The sequence below is a fragment of the Pan paniscus genome, chromosome 2, assembly GCF_029289425.2.
Source record: "Pan paniscus chromosome 2, NHGRI_mPanPan1-v2.0_pri, whole genome shotgun sequence".
In the NCBI taxonomy this organism is placed as follows: domain Eukaryota; kingdom Metazoa; phylum Chordata; class Mammalia; order Primates; family Hominidae; genus Pan; species Pan paniscus.
Genome location: NC_085926.1, coordinates 9,900,950 through 9,920,757, shown reverse-complemented (window position 1 = coordinate 9,920,757; position 19,808 = coordinate 9,900,950). Strand labels below are relative to the sequence as shown.

At 51.0% G+C, this 19,808-nt stretch overlaps 1 protein-coding gene across 2 annotated transcripts; it reads right to left on the bottom strand.

Annotated features, from left to right (window-relative positions):
• Positions 1-494: 494 nt before the first annotated feature.
• IL17RE (interleukin 17 receptor E) lies at positions 495-17,746 on the bottom strand. Of its 2 annotated transcripts, XM_063602174.1 has the most exons (17): positions 14,141-17,746; positions 13,748-13,940; positions 13,418-13,433; positions 12,678-12,797; positions 10,371-10,468; positions 9,967-10,126; positions 9,732-9,871; positions 8,538-8,606; positions 7,561-7,627; positions 5,810-5,985; positions 5,676-5,723; positions 5,550-5,595; positions 5,253-5,407; positions 2,873-2,941; positions 2,301-2,352; positions 2,126-2,224; positions 495-1,658 (listed from the first exon to the last, which is right to left on the bottom strand). In XM_063602174.1, exons 1-17 carry the CDS (start codon positions 14,215-14,217, stop codon positions 1,102-1,104), a joined length of 2,142 nt encoding a protein of 713 aa, XP_063458244.1. In that variant the 5' UTR covers positions 14,218-17,746; the 3' UTR covers positions 495-1,101. The 2 variants fall into 2 exon arrangements, with proteins under 2 accessions (XP_063458244.1, XP_034811636.2); XM_034955745.4 differs by having other exon boundaries at positions 13,748-14,186.
• Positions 17,747-19,808: the final 2,062 nt, after the last annotated feature.

The window sequence follows — 19,808 nt, the reverse complement described above, 5'->3', positions numbered from 1 at the left end:
TCACCCCCGGAGCCCTAAGGAGGACACAGCCCTGGAGTCCTGGGCCCACTAGGTCTCCCCTTACTAGGCACACTCGGTCCCTTCAGACACTCTTTGGGCCTCGGTAACCCTTTGTGGGACAGGAGCTCTAAAAGCACCGACAAAAGGCACCAGAAAGTGGGCTTTTCACCACTGCCTGGCTCAAATGCGTTATGGGAAGTAGAAGGAACCCAGGACCCCAGAGCTTGGCAGACAGGGGTCCCATCTGTGCTGTTGCTGTGGGCCGGCTGTGTGATGATGGACAGACCATCTGGCGAAGCCTCTGTTTTCCTCTCCTCTTGTAAGAATCACTGGGGGGGATCAAGGAGATTGCCCCATCCTCCTTTGCTTTTGGAGGCATTGCTTGGAAGAATGTGACGGATGCCATGCGGTGTGGACACAGAGGATTTGGGCCAGCACACTGACACATACCCCACCAGGCAGGCTCCCCAGCCACACTAGAGAAGCACACTATGTTTTCTTAGTTTGTCATGTTTGTCTTTATTCATCTTTCCGGATCTTGGTCCCCACCGCCAGCACCCACCCACCCCACCCCCAACCCCCACCGTCCTGACCACCCGGAGCCAAAAGCCTCTTTTCCTAGGTCCAGAGTCCTCTCTCCCTCTGGCCAGAGCCTCAGAGTGGGAAAGGGAATCCCTGGCCCCCAAGGAGGTTTTCTCTCAGCCGCCCCCTACAATCCCCCACCGCCTCACCCTCCTTCAGAACTGACATGGCTCCTGCCTCCCTACCCCGGCCCCAACCTCTCCAGCCTGGACTGAAGCATAAGCACACTGCTCTTTCTGGAGTTCTGGAGAGGAAATGGGAAGACCGCCCCCCACCCTCCCCCCCCCCATCAGAACAGGGGTTAGAGGAGCTCTCAGTCAAGGGAAAGTATGAGGAGGAAGAGGGACGCGCGCGGGGACTGGGCTGGGACTTCCGGCCTGTGAGGCAGGGAATAAGGCTTTTCGGCCAGTCGTCCTCGAGGCACCCCAAGGATTTCAGGGTCGAAGGCTCATTCCGGGGTTCCAGCCAGTGTCCGTTGCGTTGCGGCCGCAGACACCCGGGACTGCGGTGGAGCTCTGCTCAACCTAGGTCTGCAAGTCGGGCGGCCTCTCGTTCGAGCCGGCTGCACAGCTCTAGGCGGCTCTGCCTGCGCTGCCGCGCCCCAAGGCGGCCCCAGCTGGTGGCCTCTGCGAAAGGCCGCGCGTCCAGCGCCCGCAGCAGGCGCGGCAGGTCGCGCAGCAGGCGGTAGCGCGGCAGGGCGCGCAGCGGCGGGGGGATGTCGCCCTTGGCGCAGAGGCGACTGAAGTAAGCGAGCAGCAGCAGCGGGCGCGGGGCAGCGTGGAGCAGGGCGAGCAGGGGCGCGGCGCGGGGGTCGGGGCCGCTGACCGGGAGAAGGTCGGCGCCGCTCCACAGCAGCAGCACAGTGCCCTGCTCCCGCGCTACGCGCGCCCGCGCCGCCCAGAGCCACGGCAGCGGGCCCACGCGCGCCACGTGCCTCCCCTCCCACAGGTCCACGATCACGTCGCGCCCGCCGCCCAGCGCTGCCCGTAGCAGTTCAGCCAGCGCTCCCACCAGGCGCCGCTGCGCCTCCGAGTCCGCCGCGTGCAGGAGGAGCACTGGCCGCGCTGGGCCCGGGCCTGGTGGCGGGAAGCAACAGATGAAGGCGGGGCGGCTGAGGGACTGCTCAGCCCTCTCCTCCCCAGCCTCTCGGGATACCGTAGGGTGCTCGCCTCTCCGCCCCCGCCCCTTATTGCTCTGGGGGTTGGTACCGAAAACAGCCCTAGCCTATAGGGTGCCTATGGGCTAATTAGATAAAGGCACCCCTTCTGAAGAGAGGGTCAGGGCTCCAGGCTGGGCGAGTACAGCGCAGGCTGGATTTCTGCCCCACTAGCCTTTTGTACAGAGACTCAGTACAGTGACAATATGCTCAGAGGGCCCTTTGCCTTGCCTTAACCATTCCTGCTCACTTGGGGGCCTGAGGCTCCCTGCCTGGGTAACAGAGATTGGGTGCAGTGCCGAGAGCTCAGACAGGGGAGGGTGAGGGGGCAGCTAGTCTCGGAGCTGGGCAGGTCTGACTTCCCAGGTTACCCCCAGGTAAGCTTACCTGACTGTGGGCGCCGGCAGGTGAGGGCCAGAACAACACCCAGTAGGGTGAGGAGGGCCAGCAGTGCCAGGATCAAGAGCCCCAGGTGTCTGTAAGAGACTGAGTCAAGCAGGATGAGGCCAAGCCCAGTTCAGTGCCCAGCCTCCCTCTTACCTCCCCCTCCCCAAGAACTCACCATCCGGACACAAGAGGTGCTTCCAGGCAAACTGGACATCTGACCGCCACACCTGAGGGCACAGAGCCCCCCACCCCTATGAGCCAGGAATCTTCTCCTGGGGAGCTGAGTGAAGCATGGAGCTGGGGGAGAGGGGAGTCCCCACTGGCTAGGGAATTCTTCCCAGGTGGGTTTGTGTCTGCTCCAGCTGCTAGCCTGGCACAGAACAGGTCAATGGTGGCAAACTCAAGTGTGACAGGGGCCAAACTCAAAAAGTAAACTCAAAGTTGACCAGGGCTGCTGTGAGGAGCTGGAGAGCACAGGCCCTGACTGAAACAATCAGATGGCACTGAGCTCCAGGCCATTGTCACCATGCCAGAATGTGGACACACGGCACTAGGTTTTTCTGATTTTTCAACAGAGGCCAGAAATCCAGCTTTGTTTATATATGTAAATGGTGGTAAGCAATTTCAATTTAAAACACTGTGCTGGCCAAACCAAACATTTTTGCAGAATGGATTTTCCACGGGTGGGTGCCACTAGGGGAGCAGATGCCAAGGCTCTGTATGTAGAGTGAGGGTAGGTTTCCTTACCAGGACACAGCACCCTGGCCTCAGGAAGGGAATGATGAGGTCTAGTGTCACTGGGCTTGAGCCCCGGGCCTGTAGAAACAAAGAGCAGAAAGGCTGTCCCCAGGGAGGTGAATCTGGCCCTGTCTGACCTTGAGTCTTTGCCCCTGCTGTTCCTCCCCACCACACCCCCAATCCTACGAGGCTTAGGCCAAGTGCCACCTCTGACAAGAAGGCTTCCCCAGTCACTCCGGCTCCCACTGATCTTTCCCAGAGCTCAGCTCCTGCTGCAGTCAGGTATTTGTCAACAGACAGACTCTGAGTGTGTCCTCTGTGCCAAGCCCTGAGGAAAGAAGGCGGGTGCGGACATTGTCTGTGTCCTCTAGCAGCTCACAAACCAGGAAGGCTGTCTCACTTTACTCTCCTGCACAGCTGAAGAGGTATCAAAACGTATCATTGAAAAGAATGTAAGTTTTAGGGTCAGGAGACCTGGGTCCAGGCTTAACTGTTGCCTTTGTAGTCCCTAGCTGTGTGGTCCTTGCATGGAGGCAGGTTACCTCTCTTTCCTAAGGCTCACTTTCCTCATTTTTATTTTAATTTTTTTATGTTTATTTATTTATTTATTTATTTATTTATTTTTTCAGACAGAGTCTTGTTCCGTCGTGCAGGCTGGAGTGCACTGGTGCAATCTTGGCTCACTGCAACCTCCACCTCCTGGGTTCAAGCTATTCTCCTGCCCCAGCCTCCCAAGTAGCTAGGATTACAGGTGCACGCCACCATGCCCAGCTAATTTTTGTATTTTTAGTAGAGACGAGTTTTGCCATGTTGGTGAAGCTGGTCTCAAACTCCTGACCTCAGGTGATCTGCCCTCCTCAGCCTCCCAAAATGCTGGAATTACAGGCGTGAGCCACTGCGCCTGGCCTACTTTCTTCATTTTTATATGGGGGATAATAATCTTTATTTTACTGGGTTATTGAGAGCATCAAATGGGTATATGCACATGAATGTCTTTTTAAATAAACTACAATGTATATTCATTTATTGGTAACAGCTATTATTAGTCTATGAACTCCTTAACTGTGTTATATACTTTTCTTGTATCTCCCAGAGCCTGCTACAGGGTGGGCACAATGCATACTAAATTGGACAGAATTTTAATTAAAAACATTTTTTTTAGAGTCAGAGTCTTATGCTGTCACCCAGGCTGGAGTGCAGTGGCATGATCATAGCTCATTGCAGCCTTGGGCTCCTGAGCTCACACGGTTCTCCCACCTCAGCTGGGACTACAAGTGTGAGACACTGCATGTGGCCATCTTAAGCGTGACTTGGTTTTTCATATTGTGTTGCTATCACCTGTCTGCTTGGGAGCCCTCATACAATGCAAAACAAACATATAAGCTGCAAGTGAGCATTTAAGAAATAACTGTTTGAAAGAGCTAGTCATGCTTAGTCAGCGTGGTGCTGTGGTATTGAGGGTGTATTTGACTGTGGTTTTTATATCAGATACATGGAAGATAGTCTGAAAAAGTGCTCCTAGTTATGTAACAGGTGAAATTTGTCAATAGTTTACAGGATTGTGCAGAGCCTGTCAGCTGCATGGGCTCTGCCTCCTAGGAAAGATAGTAGCGGACAGCTGGGTTCAAGGGAAGGCATCAGTATTAAATGTTGTTCTGTTAGGCTAGAGCAGTGGTCCCCGACCTTTTTGGCACCAGGGACTGGTTTCATGGAAGAAAATTTTTACACAGAGGTTGAAGGGGTTGGGGTTGGGGGGAATGGTTTCAGGATGAAACCACCTCAGATCATCAGGCATTAGATTCTCATAAGTAGCTCACAACCAAGATCCCTCGCATGCACCGTTCACAATAGGGTTTGCGCTCCTATAAGAATCTAATGCAGCCACTGGACTGACAGAAGGCAGAGCTCGGGCAGTAATGCTTGCTCACCCTCCACTTACCTCCTGCTGTGTGGCCTCGTTTCTCACAAACCACAGACAGTTACTGGTCTGCGGCTCACGGATTGGGACCCCTGGGCTACAGAACACCTGAATGTGGGAGGGCCAGTCCCTTGCCTCTGTTATTCCTGTAAATTCAGAAACTGAAAGGATTAGAAAATACTCCCTTAGCTTGCAGTGAGCCGAGATCGCGCCACTGCACTCCAGCCTGGGTGACACAGCGAGACTCTGTCTCAAAAAAAAAAAAAAAAGAAAAAAAAGAAAATGCTCCCTTGAGGAACCTACTGTCAGCAAGTTAGCTGAACAGAGGCTGATCACGTAAATAAAGTAAACCAGATGGTAAAAGTCAGGGATTTGTTTGTTTCTGCCTTCCCAGGGTCTATCTCAATGAGGTCACAAGGAAATTGAGGGCTGTGCTCTGAGCAATAGGACCTAGTGGGGGCGAGGCCATACCTGGCTGACAGTGTACACGGGGGGCACCAAAGTGTCCTGCCCCAAGCCTGGGAGGCTCCAGGCAGCACTGAAGGTGGCATGCATTCTTGAGGAGAAGTGAAGAATCAGCTGCTGGGCTTGGGTATCCATGCTTACATTCCAGGACGTGAGAGACCCTGTTTGGGGCGGGGTGGGGGTGTTGATAGGAGTTGGGCTTTGGGTGATGAATTCAGGGCTGGGCTGGGGTTTAGCTTGGTTACAGTTGGGTGAGGATGAAATGGGGCAGGGGGTCCCAGCAGAGGTCACTTATTGACTCACCAGTCTGGTGGGGGCATTCAACATGGCTGCTGTTTCCAAAAGAGAACTGAGAAATACAGGAATGGCAGGTTAGCAAGCTCCAGGCAATACCCACTACACCACATCTTTTCTTACCCATGGTTGTACCTTGAAGCAGAGTTGGGGGTGCAGGTCCACCTTCTCCAAAACATACCACTGTGGGAGGAGAGGAGAGTTCGTCAGGGAGAAAATTCCTGGGCCCCAGCCCTGCCCACCCTGGTCCTGGGGGAACCTGTCCTCACCCCGTCTGACTCTCGAGCCGTGGCATTCGGGAGGTCTTTGCAAAGGGTATGCCAGTCATGCCTCTGGCAGAGGGCAGCTTCCAGCTTCAGTGGGCAGCGGAGTGTCAGGGCCATGACCATCTGAGTGTGCTGGCTGTAGTCAGTGAAGTGCACTGACTTCCAGAAGTCTGAGCCATCTGGGCAGGTAGCAGGTTCAGTGGGTGAGGGTCAGCCCTGCTTCAGCCCCACCTTGCCACCCACATCCTGGGGGCAGCTGGAGATAATGTTTGTAAAAGTAACCAGCACTATTCCTGGCCTGAACAGGTACTAAATCAATGAGCATCCCTTTCATTATCTTTCTTTTCCTTTTCTTTTTTGAGACAGAATCTCACTCTGTCGCCCAGGCTGGAGTGCAGTGGTGCGATCTCAGCTCACTGCAACCTCTGTGTCCTGAGTTCAAGCGATTCTCATGCCTCAGTAGCTGGGATTACAGGTGTGTGCCACCAAGCCCAGCTAATTTTTGTATTTTTAGTAGAGATGGGTTTTCACCATATTGGCCAGGCTGGTCTCCTGACCTCGTGGACTCCTGACCTTGTGACCCACCCACCTTGGCCTCCCAAAGTGCTGGGATTACAAGTGTGAGCCACCACGCCCAGCCCCCTTTCATTACCTTTCTGTTTTTTGTTTTTTTTTTGAGACGGAGTTGCACTCCGTCACCCAGGCTGGAGTGCAGTGGTGTGATTTCGGCTCACTGCAACCTCTGCATCCCGAGCTCAAGTGATTCTCCTGTCTTGATCCCCTGAGTAGCTGGGACTACAGGCGCGCACCACCATGCCTGGCTAACTTTTTGTATTTTTAGTACAGACAGGGTTTCACCATGTTGGCCAGGCTGGTCTCAAACTCCTGACCTCAGGTGATCTGCCTACTTCAGCCTCCCAAAGTGCTGGAATTACAGGCGTGAGCCATTGCGCCAAACCTCATTATCTTTCTATCCAGGGGTCTCTCTCCTCTCCTTCCCAGGCCTCCATTCTGGCCAGGTCCTTCCTTCTCCCCAAAATCGAAATCTGCTTAGGGTCCTCTCAGAACCAGGAATGTCTTTCCCTCCTATCTCTCCTTTCTAAGTCCTGCCCTTTTTCTGACCCCAGCTTAGGTGCCACTTCCTCTAAGAGGCCTTCTCTGCTTATAATGGCCCTTCTTGGCCTTCTCCCTTTCCCAATTTCTTGCCCTACAGCCTAGTCCTTAACCATAACCCTGCCCTGTAAGTTCTGTAGGCTGCTTTATGTGAGTCACTTTTGTCTGAGTGTCCTGCCTCTCCTTGAGAACAACATGCATACAGCACTTCAGACATCACCAGCCACTTTCATATGTAATATTTAACTCAGGCTTCACAAACACTTTGAAGGCAGAGCAGGTATTGAGATTTTACAGATGAGGAAAGTGAGGCTCAGAGAAGAACAATTGACAGAGCTGGGATGGGAACTGGGTCTTCTGGCCCATCCTCTTAGGACACCATCTCCTAGGCCTCATATTTCTAAACTTCTCACAGTGCTGCGGTGCTCAGCGCTCTCTGATCTATTGGCAAGCGGACTGGTAGACTTGGCAGCCCTTTTCCCCCCACTGACTCCAGGGAAAGTACCTGCATGCCTTCTGGGGACTTCCCCTAGCACACGTGTGAAGTGCGGGGTGTGTGTGTGTGTGTGTACATGTGTGTGTAGGAGACAGAAAGAGAAAGGGGATGTGTGTGCACAAGGGTGCATGTTAACAGCACTCACAGGCTTCTGGCCAGCTCTGGAAGGGACATTTTTTGCGCCTCACAGTGTCCTCTTGCAGGTAGGATGCCTGGAGAGACGGGAGCAGGTGGGGAGGGTCAGAGGAATGGCTTTTCCAATCTCACTCAGACCTAAAACTCATTCTGGCTTTACCTTACTGTGACGCAAGCTGCCTGAGCTGGCCAGGCACTGACGGAGCAGGAGGGGGCAATGTGGGGTGGGGGCAAGGGTGGAGAGGAACTCCAGAGCATAGGAGAGGGATAAGCAAGTGAGGGGCTAACTCCTCTTCCTCCTAAAGAGAACTATCCCCAGAAAGAAGGAAATCCTGAGGTCGCATTCCTCAGCTTTGGTCTTCTCTGGCCTCCACTCTCAGCCATCCCCAAGGCACCCAGTGCTCTGTGTTGGCTCCTGACTCTGGAATGCCCACATGCCCACCTGCTGTCCACCCTGGCAATTGCTCGTGACTCTAGGTCTCTGCCATCATCCTCCCTTAGGTCTTCCAGGTGACAATTTCCCTTGCCTTTTCTGTCTAGTCCAAAGAAAACTTTCTGCTATGTTCCTTAGACTTGTAAAGAGAGATGGAGGACTGCCACAGAGGCCTAGAGGGGACAAGACTTTTGGGGGCATATGGATCCTGCAGTGGCCATGCACACACTCCTTCCTCGACTCCTCAGAACACACAGCAATGACAGCTGCCTATTCTGGCTCTGTGGGCTGAGGCCAGGTCTGGGCCAGGGAAAGCTGGGTTTGGATGAGGCTGAGGTTGGAATCACCCTAAGAAGGTCCAATGTTCAGCAGCACCCTTCCACCTCTGACCCCATGTGTGGCTCACAGCCAAGCTGGCGCCGGTCTTCCTAAGCATGCCAGTAACACTCAGTCCTTTTTAAACCCAATTTACTGGAGATATACTTGACCAACTGCGCTACCTTGGGGGCTTAGGAGCAGAGCCATGGACAGCCCACACCCTTTCCTTTGCTCACCTCTATGCACAGACAGGGCAGAAGGAATTCATAAGGCAGCTCTACAGTGTGGCCCCCAGACACAATTTTCTGTGGATGAAACAGCAAAGGAAGACAAAAGATGCCTGAGAAAGAGCATGGGCACATAGACAAGGGCAGAACAGTGCTGGGATCTTGGCCAACACACCCTGTTTTTCCTCTAATATGAGATACCTCTTCTCCTGATAAGTCTCTCAAAGGTTGTCTGCTTAGTAATCTAATCATTAGCTCTAGGTGCTCTAGGTGGAGTTGGGGGAAAGGAGACAGGGAATACATTCCTTTATTGAGGCCCTACTATATGCCAGGGAGTGTGGTGGGTGCTAGAAGTATTAAATCAATTAACTCCATGCTAGCATCACAGTGATCTTATGAGGTATCCTCACTGTTATAAAAATGATAAGCTGAGGGCCTCAGGGGTTCAGCAGCAGTCCCTGCAAATGCTACCAACTGTATACAATGGCATCCATGACAAAGGGAGGTTGAGGTGGGATGCTGGGGCCCAGGTTGGGAGAATGGGGGACATATCACTCTCTGAGTGGCAGGAACAAAGGGAGGGAGATGGAAGGGTACCAAGACAGATGTGATCATTTTGTTATGTTCTTAGGCGATACAACCTCTTAGGGGAGCTGAAAAGGCTTTTTAAATTTTTAATTAACAATTCTTTTTTCTTACTTGTCACTAAGTTGAAGCTCAAGAAAAGGCTTCTTAATGCCTGAATCACACTGAGGATCCTCTCATTGGGGGTAAATACCATACTAATCTCTCTGCTCATTCATGGTCATTCATGGCTGCTCCAGGTCTCTGCCTGCCTTTCCTGTTCTTCCCGGTGACACGGCCCTCTGCCTTTTCTGTCTAGTCCAAAGAAGTCTTTAAATTTAATTAATTAATTTATTTATTTATTTTTAGCAGCAGGGTTTCACTACGTTGCCCAAGCTGGTTTTATACTCCTGGCTTCAAGCAATCCTCCTGCTTTGGCCTCCCAAAGTGCTGGGACCACAGGTGTGAGCCACCATGCCACGCCCAAAGAAGTCTTAATGATAGACCCTTCAGCTTGTAAGGAGGTCTTGGACAGTTACCATCCCTCTCTGGGCCTCAGTTTCCTCATTTGTACAATGGGTGGCCTCTTTTGCTAGCACTGTGTGATCGGGCTTTTTACAGGGGGATGACACACCATACCTGGACATCATAGGGACTGCTCAGCTCTTCACACTCCAGTGCCCACTGGTGACAAAGACGCACGCTGACCTCAAGGCCTGAAGATATGGTCACCCGAATAGCCCGGGCCTCAGGCAGCAAATCAAAGGAGAACTCGGGTCCTGGGGAGAGGAAGGACTCAGTGGCCTTGTCTCTTGGCCTTAGCACCGGTACCACCACTCAGCTGAACCCATCTCCTGTTGTACCCAGTGCCCACCTCCATGCCTTTGTGAGTCCAATCTGGGAAGACTTTCCCATGTCTCTGGATCCGAAGGTTGGGTCCTTTTAGAGCGAAGTCCCTTGTGGGAGATGTCTGGGGAGGGGATGGAAATGTGATGGCTCTTCTCAGACAGGTGACGACGAGGCAGCAGCTTCCTCTAAAGGCAGAGAACAAGGTTGGCCTCAGGCCAGAAATCAGGAAACCTGGCTTCTGTTTCTGCCTCTGGAACCTGAGGTACTGCAGGCAAGTTGCTCAAACTCTTTTGGCCTCCCTAGCTGTGTAATAGACAGAATACTTCATCTCCACACTTTCTGTCTCACATGGCTGGAGAACCAAATGAGAGGCCAGAAAGCAAAGGTCTGTGGGGCGTCAGGTAGGGCTGGAACTGACAGGGAGAGTACCTGAGCAGGTGCTGGCATCTTGTGTCTCCTATAGAACTTGAATGTGGAAGACTTTTTGGATTTCTGCACCAGGAGGTGGAAGAGGCCCCGTTGAAGACCTGTGCAGGGGAGACGTACTTACTATCTAGCCCTCATTACCCCCTCCCCTACCTGGAGATGTGGCCCAGTGTTAGACAGTAAGTAATTTTATTTTATTTTATTTATATATTTATTTTGAGATGGAGTTTTGCTCTTTGTTGCCCAGGCTGGAGTGCAATGGCGCGATCTCGGCTCACTGCAGCCTCCGCCTCCCAAGTTCAAGTGATTCTCCTGCCTCAGCCTCCCGAGTAGCTGGGATTACAGGCATGTGCCACCATGCCCGGCTAATGTTGTATTTTTAGTGGAGATGGGGTTTCTGCGTGTTGGTCAGGCTGGTCTCGAACTCCCAACCTCAGGTGATCCACCCGCCTCGGCCTCCCAAAGTGCTGGGATTACAGGCATGAGCCGGCCTGATAGTAAGTCATTTTAAATCAAGGAGGGTAAGGATGTCAAGCTTCTTTAATCTTGAAAATTATAAAGCAATCAAGAAAAGATTAATTTCTTAAGCAGAGAAAAAGCTATATATACAAAGATATTCATTTTAGCATTCTTTAATTTTTATTTTTTGGAGACGGAGCCTTGCTCTGTCACCCAGGCTGGAGTGCAGCGGCGCGATCTTGGCTCACTACAATCTCCGCCTCCTGGCTTCAAGCGATTCTCCTGCCTCAGCCCCCGGAGTAGCTGGGACTACAGACGCCTGCCACCACGCCCAGCTAATTTTTTGTACTTTTAGTAGAGACGGGGTTTCACCATGTTAGCCAGGATGGTCTCGATCTCCTGATCTCATGATCTGCCCACCTCAGCCTCCCAAAGTGCTGGGATTACAGGCGTGAGCCACCATGCCAGTCCCTGCCTCTCTCTCTTTTCTTTCTTTCCTTCGTTCCTTCCTTTGTTCCTTCCTTCCTTCGTTCCTTCCTTCCTTCCTTTCTTGACAGGATTTTGCTCTGTCATGGAGGCTGGAGTGCAGTGGCACAATCACTGCTCACTGCAGTCTTGAACTCTTGGGCTTAAGCAATCCTCTCACCTCAGCCTCCTGAGTAGCTGGGATTACAGGCATGCACCATCACACCTGGCTAATTTTTGTATTTTTAGTAGAGACGGGGTTTCACCATGTTGGCCAGGCTGGTCTCAAACTCCTGACCTCAGGTGATCTGCCCACCTCAGCCTCCCAAAGTACTGGGATTACAGGCATAAGCCACTGTGCCCAGCCCTGTAGCATTATTTCTAACAACAAACAATTAGAAAAATTAAACACTGCCTATTCTTTTTTTTTTTTTTTTTTTTTGAGACAGGGTCTCACACTGTCATCCAGGCTGGAGTGCAGTGGCGCTATCTTAACTCACTGCAACCTCCACCTCCTGAATTCAGGTGATCCTCCCACCTCAGCTTCCCAAGTAGCTGGGACTTCAGGTGTGCACTACCACATCCAGCTAATTTTTGTATTTTTTTGTAGAGATGGGGTTTGGCCATGTTGGCCAGGCTGGTCTCAAACTCCAGGACTCAAGCGATCCACCCACCTTGGCCTCCCAGAGTGCTGGGATTACAGGTGTGAACCATCATACCTGGCCCAGAAACTGCCAATTCTTTTTTTGGAGATGGAGTTTTGCTCTTGTCGCCCAGGCTGGAGTGCAATGGCATGATGTCGGCTCACTGCAACCTCCACCTCCTGGGTTCAAGTGATTTTCCTGCCTCAGCCTCCTGAGCAGCTGGGATTACAGGTGCCTGCCACCAGGCCCTGCTAATTTTTTGTATTTTTAGTGGAGACAGGGGTTTCACCATGTTGTCCAGACTGGTCTCGAATTCCTGACCTCAGGTGATCAGGCTGCCTCAGCCTCCCAAAATGTTGGGATTACAGGCGTGAGCCACCGCGCCTGGCCTAGAAACTGCCAATTCTTAAGCAATGTAAGGGCATTTAGTATGTACCAGGCACTGAGCTGAGCAATTAAAATATAGAGTAAGAAAGAAGATCCTGCTCTACAAATAGATGGTAATAACAATAAATCCATAGCTTTTAATTCCAAGAATCTCAGCTGAAAAAAATACCTTCATAAAATTGTACAATTGTATTTGTGAATATCAGTCATAGCATGCTATTTTAGGATAATCCAAGTCCCAGTTGAGGTTAAAACAAGACAAATATCTGTTCTAGTAAGTCCCACTTGCTCAGCCTAGGTGGTCCCTCAAAATGTTCTCTTCACTGAGAATGGCCCAAGGGGCTGTTTCTCATACCTGAGCGACCTGACAGCAGATGCTGGCACAAACAGCGGGAACAGTGCCAGACTCGCACACACCAAGGCTTTGTGGAGAAGAGGGCCCACCAGGTGCGGCAAGGGATATGGGCAGAACTTCCTGGGAAAGATGGAAGGGAAAGCAAATGATAGAGTCTAAGAAGGTCCCTCCTACCTCCGACAAGCTGGATTTGAGGCCAAGCTCTGTCACATCCTGGAAGTATGACTTTGGGGGTTACAGGACCTGTCTAAGGATCAGATTCCTCATTCATAAAGCGGGTCTGTTATAAAAATCAAAATTGTAGTGTATGGGAAAATGTCTTGTGAAGTAGAACATACCATAAAATAGGAAGGATTATTGTTGTATTACTGATAGAAGTGAGGGATCAGTTAAGGGGAGGAACCAACATATATGGAGAACCTGGAGATTTACTCATGTTTCTCATCTAATCCTCTCTACAGATCAGAAGCAACACTGCCTTTAGTGTACAATCATTTCTACTATGCTACTACCCCTCAGAAACTGAGGGTCAGTTGGAGGGGTTAGGTGCACAGTCTGAGGCCACACGGGAGTCTGGCAGAACTGCAATGTGAACCCAGGCTTGTCATGATTCCAAACTTTTTCCATGATATTGTGCTACTTCCCGGGTTGGGAACTGAAAATTAGAATGGAGGGCTTGCTAGGCATCTGCAAAAATAGTGGGCGTGGGGAGGAGCAATTGGGCAGGAAATGCGACTCACCAGTGAAACTGTCATCCTGAGGCACAGGGCCCAGTAGGGAAAAGAAAGGAGAGAGCTATGATTAGGAGAGACTCCCATAAGGCACATTCCTGGGGTCTTTGCTTCAAATCAGCAAATTCTGAGCCCCATAGCTAATAGCCCATACCTTCTGGCTCTTATCTTCCCAGCTCCACCCTGTCCAGGCCCTCAGCACAAAGGACCTTGGCTACCCCTTTGAGACTAGGTAGAGGACACATCAAAGCTGCCACCAGAGCACAGGGACTGCGGAGGTAGCACAGGGCAGGCAGGGGAGTGGGGAGCTTTATGGCTGTGCCAGGCAGGTGTCCCTACCTGGCAGCGGCACCTTACTGTGTGGGAGGCCAGAGGACAGCGGGTGTTCCAGTGGGGCAGGTGGCGAAAGCCAATCCCAGCAGAGTCAGAGAGGTCGATGACTATGAGGAGGAGAGGCAGGAGCAGGGCTGCCGGTCTGGAGCTCCCCATGGGCTTCTGTGCAATTAGGGCTCCCGGAACATGGCTGCATGGCCTGAAGGTGGGTGGCAGGGCCTTGCTGTGCAGCAGCGAAGAACACAGTACCAGCAGGAGCCCTCGCCCCAGCCTGCCCTGGCCCCGCCCTGCCCGAAAGCTCCTCCTAGATCCCAACCAGCCAGCCAGGCCACATTCCTTCCCCTCCAAGTGGAGGGACTGAGGAAAGCTTGTGCCCCCAAAAACCCTACTGCCCCCCACCTGAAAGACAAGGGGCTCCTGCTGTGGGTGAGAAGTAACAGGAAGGGGGCTAGCATCAGGTTGGGGGACGCACCCATTTCTTAGCCCCTCCTACTCCTGAAACACACTGCAGATCTGATCCACCCATCAGCACGCTCTGGAACTTGTGTCTCCCACAGACATGCGCTTCACCCCCTCACTTAGAGAATTAGCCGAGCTCTTAAGCACTACTCAGCACTGGGTGCTGGAGGTACAGAGGTGACTGAGGCACCATTTAGAGTGGGGAAGAAAAAAAGCACTCTAGGATGCTCATGAAGCCCATATGTACCCTGGCTTCCCAACTGGTTAACTCTCAGGACTATAGCCGAGTTCTCTCTACCCATGAGCCAGGTCCAGCTCTTCTAGGCAAAGGGCTCCATACCAAAGGGGCCTCTAGCTTCAAGGACCCACTAGTCAGTACACCCTGCTCAGGAAGCCCCAGAGCTCATAGCTGAGCCCTGGAGCAGAGGGAGCGGGCCCCACACACTGACCTGGTTTCCTGTGGTTTCCGGTGCTGGAGAAAGGCTGACGAGGCTCCATCTTTGTGGGAACCCTCCCCATCATCCCACAGCTTCCTCCCCTTCATGGAGCATTTGAGCAGCTTCAGCCCTCACCTTGGTAACACACACATTGGAAAGAAAGTTTGGGGCACACCTACCAGGTCAAGGCTTTTTTTTTTTTTTTTTTTTTTTTTTGAGACTGAGTCTTGCTCTATCACCCAGGCTGGAGTGCCGTGGCACAATCTCTGCTCACTGCAACCTCCACCTGCTGGGTTCAAGCGATTCTCTTGCCTCAGCCTCCCGAGTAGCTGGGAGTACAGGCACCTGCCCCATGCCTGGCTAATTTTTGTATTTTAGTAGAGACAGGGTTTCACCATATTGGCCAGGCTGGTCTCGAACTCCTGACCATGTGATCTACCCACCTTGGCCTCCCAAAGTGCTGGGATTACAAGCGTGAGCCACCGCGCCCAGCCAAGCCATCTTGAGATTGTTATTGTCCCCCTGCAATTCAATCTAGACCACCTTTCAGTGGCCTAACCACGCCTGCTTTTGGCCAATTCTATTCCTGTCTTTAGATTCATTGTCTGAAGGCTGCATCCTACCCATTATCCTAAAAGTACCCTCTAGCTTTTTGAGTTCATGAAAAGATAAAAACTCTTATTCTTTATGTTTCTCCAAGCCTAGCAGTAGATATTATGAAGTATGTGCTGTGTAATTGAATAAATGTCATGATACATTTCATCTATGTAGTTTATCTGTTTCACACTTCACAAAACACTTTCATATTTAATCCTCCTAACCCTACCTGTGAGACAGGTAAGTGTTAATTATTGTTTTCATTTCATAGAGAGATAAGGAAGCAGAGGGATAATGATTTGGACAAGGTCAAAGTCTATAGTTCAGGGAGCTCCCCTTTTGCTAGGCCCTCGCAACTCAACTCTCTCTCTCTTTTTTTTTTTTTTTTGAGACAGAGTCTCACTGTGTCACCCAAGCTGGAGTGCAAATGGTGCAATCTCAGGTCACTGCAATCTCCACCTCCCAGGTTCAAACAATTCTCCCGCCTCAGCCTCCCGAGTAGCTGGGATTACAGGTGCACGCCACCACACCAGACTAATTTTTGTATTTTTAGTAGAGACGGGGTTTCACCATGTTGGCCAGGCTGGTCCTGGACTCCTGACCTAAGGTGATCTGAGCCCAGCTTGGCCTCCCAAAGTGCTGGGATTACAGGCATGAACCACAGCACCTGGCTTTTTTTTTTTTTTTTTTTGAGATAGTCTTGCTCTGTTGCCCAGGCTGAAGTGCAGTGGTGTGTTCTTGGCTCACTGCAACCTCCGCCTCCTAGGTTCAAGTGATTCTTGTGCCTTAGCCTCCTGAGTAGCTGGGATTACAGCTGTGCACCACTATACCTGGCTAATTTTTGTATTTTTAGTAGAGACAGGGTTTTGCCACATTGGCCAGGCTGGTCTTGAACTCTTGGCCTCAAGTGATCCACCTGCTTCAACCTTCCAAAGTGCTAGGATTATGGGCATGAGCCACTGTGCCCAGTACCAATTCTCTATCATCCTATGGTCTTCCCTCACACAGCCTCATCTTCCTCTGCTCTTGGAACCCAAAAGGGTCTGCCTGACACAGACCCTAACACAGTATGCCTTTTGGCCTTGAAGCCCATCTCTGCAAACAAAACAGTAAGATCTGAAAGGAGGAAAGGGTGGTCTGGCCATACTAAGAATAGGTTAGAGAGGCTTCCCCCAAATTCTACCTAACTCACAGTGGTTTAGAGCTATATAAATAATGAGGTTTTTTTTCTTTTCTTTCTTTTTTTTTTTTTTTTGAGACAGAGTCTCACTCTATCACCCAAGCTGGAGGACAAGGCGCAATCACCACTTACTGCAGCCTCAACCTCCTGGACTCAAGTGAATCCTCCCTTCACAGGCACACACCATTTTGCCTGGCTACATATAGGGTCTGGCTATGGTGCTCAAGCTGGTCTCAAACTCCTGGCCTCTAGCAGTTATCCTGCCTCAGCTTCCCAAGGTGCTAGGATTACAGGTGTGAGCCACTGTGTCTGGCCAATAATGAGTTTTCTTTTTTTTTTTTTGAGACGGAGTCTTGCTCTGTTGCCCAGGCTGGAGTGCAGTGGGCCCAGGCTGGAGTGCAGTGGTGCGATCTCGGCTCACTGCAAACTCCGCCTCCCAGGTTCATGCCATTCTCCTGCCTCAGCCTCCCGAGCAGCTGGGACTACAGGCACCCGCCACCTCACCCGGCTAATTTTTTGCGTTTTTAGTAGAGAGGGGGTTTCACCGTGTTAGCCAGGATGGTCTCAATCTGCTGACCTTGTGATCCGCCCGCCTCGGCCTCCCAAAGTGCTGGGATTACAGGCGTGAGCCACTGCACCCGGCCCAAATAATGAGTTTTCTAATGCTGGAGGCATGAAGTGAGAAACTTGGTTCTATTCCAAAACAATCCTTCTTCTTTACCCTTATCTTCTGATCTCTCACAGAGAAAATATTGGTTAATTGCTTCTGGTTAAGGTATGGGAGGAGAAGCAGAAAAGAAATGGAGATAAGAAGGAAGAGAGGAAGGGAAAAAAAGGAAGGAAGGAAGGAAAGAAGGGAGGGAGGGAAGAAAGGAGGGAGGGAGAGAAGGCAGCAGGGAGGGAGGGAGGAAGGGAGGAAAGAAGGGAGGGAGGGAGGAAGGGAGGGAGGAAGGGAGGGAGGAAGAGAGGAAGGGAGGGAGGAAGAGAGGAAGGGAGGGAAGGAGGATGGGAGGAGAGAAGAGAGGGAAAGAGGGAAGAAAGGGAAGAAAAACAGCATTCCAGGACCTGCTGGAAAAGTAAAAGGAATAAAGGTGAGGAAGAAAGGGGGAAAAAGAAAAGGAGGTGTGCATTTTATTTATTGTCTTGCTGGTTTACTTATTTATTGTAGAGACTGTTCCAAAAAGTATTTAAGGTAAGAAGCACAGGGGTGAATTCTGGCACAACCTAAGGAAGGGGAGGGATGGGATCAACATTTGCTGAAATCCTACTATCAGGCTCTGAGTCATGCATTTTGCCCAGTTTATTTTATTTGTACTACAACCCTTGAGTTCACAGTCTTATTACCCCATTTTACAGACTGCAAAACACTCAGGAAGATTAGGTAAAGTCCAAGCACACACACCTAAGAGCTGAAGTCAGCCCCTCACTTGCTGATCTGTCTCCTATGCTTACGCTCTGAGTTCCTCCCCACCCTTGCCCTCACCCCACATTGCCCCCTCCTACTCAGTGCCTGGCCAGCTCAGGCAGCTTGCATCACAGTAAAGTAAAGCCAGAATGAGTTTTAGGTCTGAGTGAGATTGGAAAAGCCATTCCTCTGACCCTCCCCACCTGCTCCCGTCTCTCCAGGCATCCTACCTGCAAGAGGACACTGTGAGGGGCAAAAAATGTCCCTTCCAGAGCTGGCAGGAAGCCTGTGAGTGCTGCTGACATGCACCTTGTGCACACACATCCCCTTTCTCTGTCTCATACACACACATGCACACACACACACACATCACACTTCACACCTGAGCTGGGGGAAGCCCCCAGAAGGCATGCAGGTACTCTCCCTGGAGTCAGAGGGGGAAAAGGGCTGCCAAGTCTACCAGTCCGCTTGCCAATAGATCAGAGAGCGCTGAGCACCGCAGCACTGTGAGAACTTCAGAAATATGAGGCCTAGGAGATGGTGTCCTAAGAGGATGGGCCAGAAGACCTGGGTTCCCTTCCCTGCCAATTATTCCTCTCTGAGCCTCGCTTTTCTCTTCTGGAGACTCACCGCTATGTCTTCCTGGCCTTTTCTGCCAGAACACACTACTTGGGGAGATCAGAGGGTTTCTGGACCCTGTAGTACACAGAAGGTACTAAACTTAGCAGTGTGATACAATTGGCAGGGTTAACAATGTAAAGAAAGAAATGAAAGTGTTGGAAAGAAAGGAAAGTAGATCTTATAATAATGTTACCAGTGGTTAGACTTGTAGGAGAGTTGGGATTGTTTGGCAAGTGTCAACAAGGGAGGAGTAACTGTGGCTGGAATAGGAGGTGGCCAATTGGAGTAAAGGCAACAAAGGTGTGTTGTAGGGCTTCAGCACAGAGGCCCTGTCTTCTTGGCAGGTGGCTAAGGCCTGTCTCATCTGTGGTTTGTGTCAAAATGAGCTGACCAAGACTTCATGATTAATGATTAATAGCCTTTACTTGGGAACAAAGCCAGGAGCTCAGGAAGTCCTGGCAGGCCCCTGCACATGCTTAGTTTAGAGTGCACTGTAGGGACCTTGGGCAGCCATTTTTCTTGTCACCGCCTTATCTGTGCATGAACTCTGGTCAGACCATGGAACAGTAGCTCCAGGTTCTTCCTGTAATGGCCAATTCCTAACGTCTACTGGGGCAACTCTGCTCACTGATAGGGAACCCTGGGCAGGAAGGCCCACCAATTAGATCAATGTACACCAACAGTGGGCGAGTATCCCTTCTTTACATCTGCTCTTCCAGAAGGATCAACCTCCAGAATTCTGAGGCAAGAAATTATTGCTGAGAGGTAGAGACTCCCAATCTCAGTGAGGAAGCCAACACTGCTCATCAAGGGAAGGCATTCTGTTACTTATTAAACCCCTACTATGTAGCCTGTTCATACATATTATCTAAGCCTCACAACAATCCTGGGGGTAGCTAAAATGATGCCCATGTGTCAGATCAAGAACAGAGGCTCAGGTATCTTGCACAAAGCAAAAGTTAGTAAAATGCCTGGCTGGAATTCCCACCTATGTCTGTCTAATGTAAGAAATTGTTGGCTGGGCATGGTGGCTCATGCCTGTAATCCTAGCACTTTGGGAGGCCGTGGTGGGTAGATCACTTGAGGTCAGGAGTTCGAGACCTGGCCAACATGGTGAAACCCTGTCTCTACAAAAATACAAAAATTAACCGGGTGTGAGCAAAGGTTGCAGTGAGCTGAGATTGCACCACTGCACTGCAGCCTAGGCGACAGAGTGAGTCTCAAAAACAAAACAAAACAATTTTGTTCATTCCATTATACCACATTGCCTTTCTCATGGCCTGGATTATCTCTAATAGTACCTTCAACTCCTATATTCTCTCCTCCTGTAAAGATCAGGAAATAAATAACCATCTTTCACATTTATAT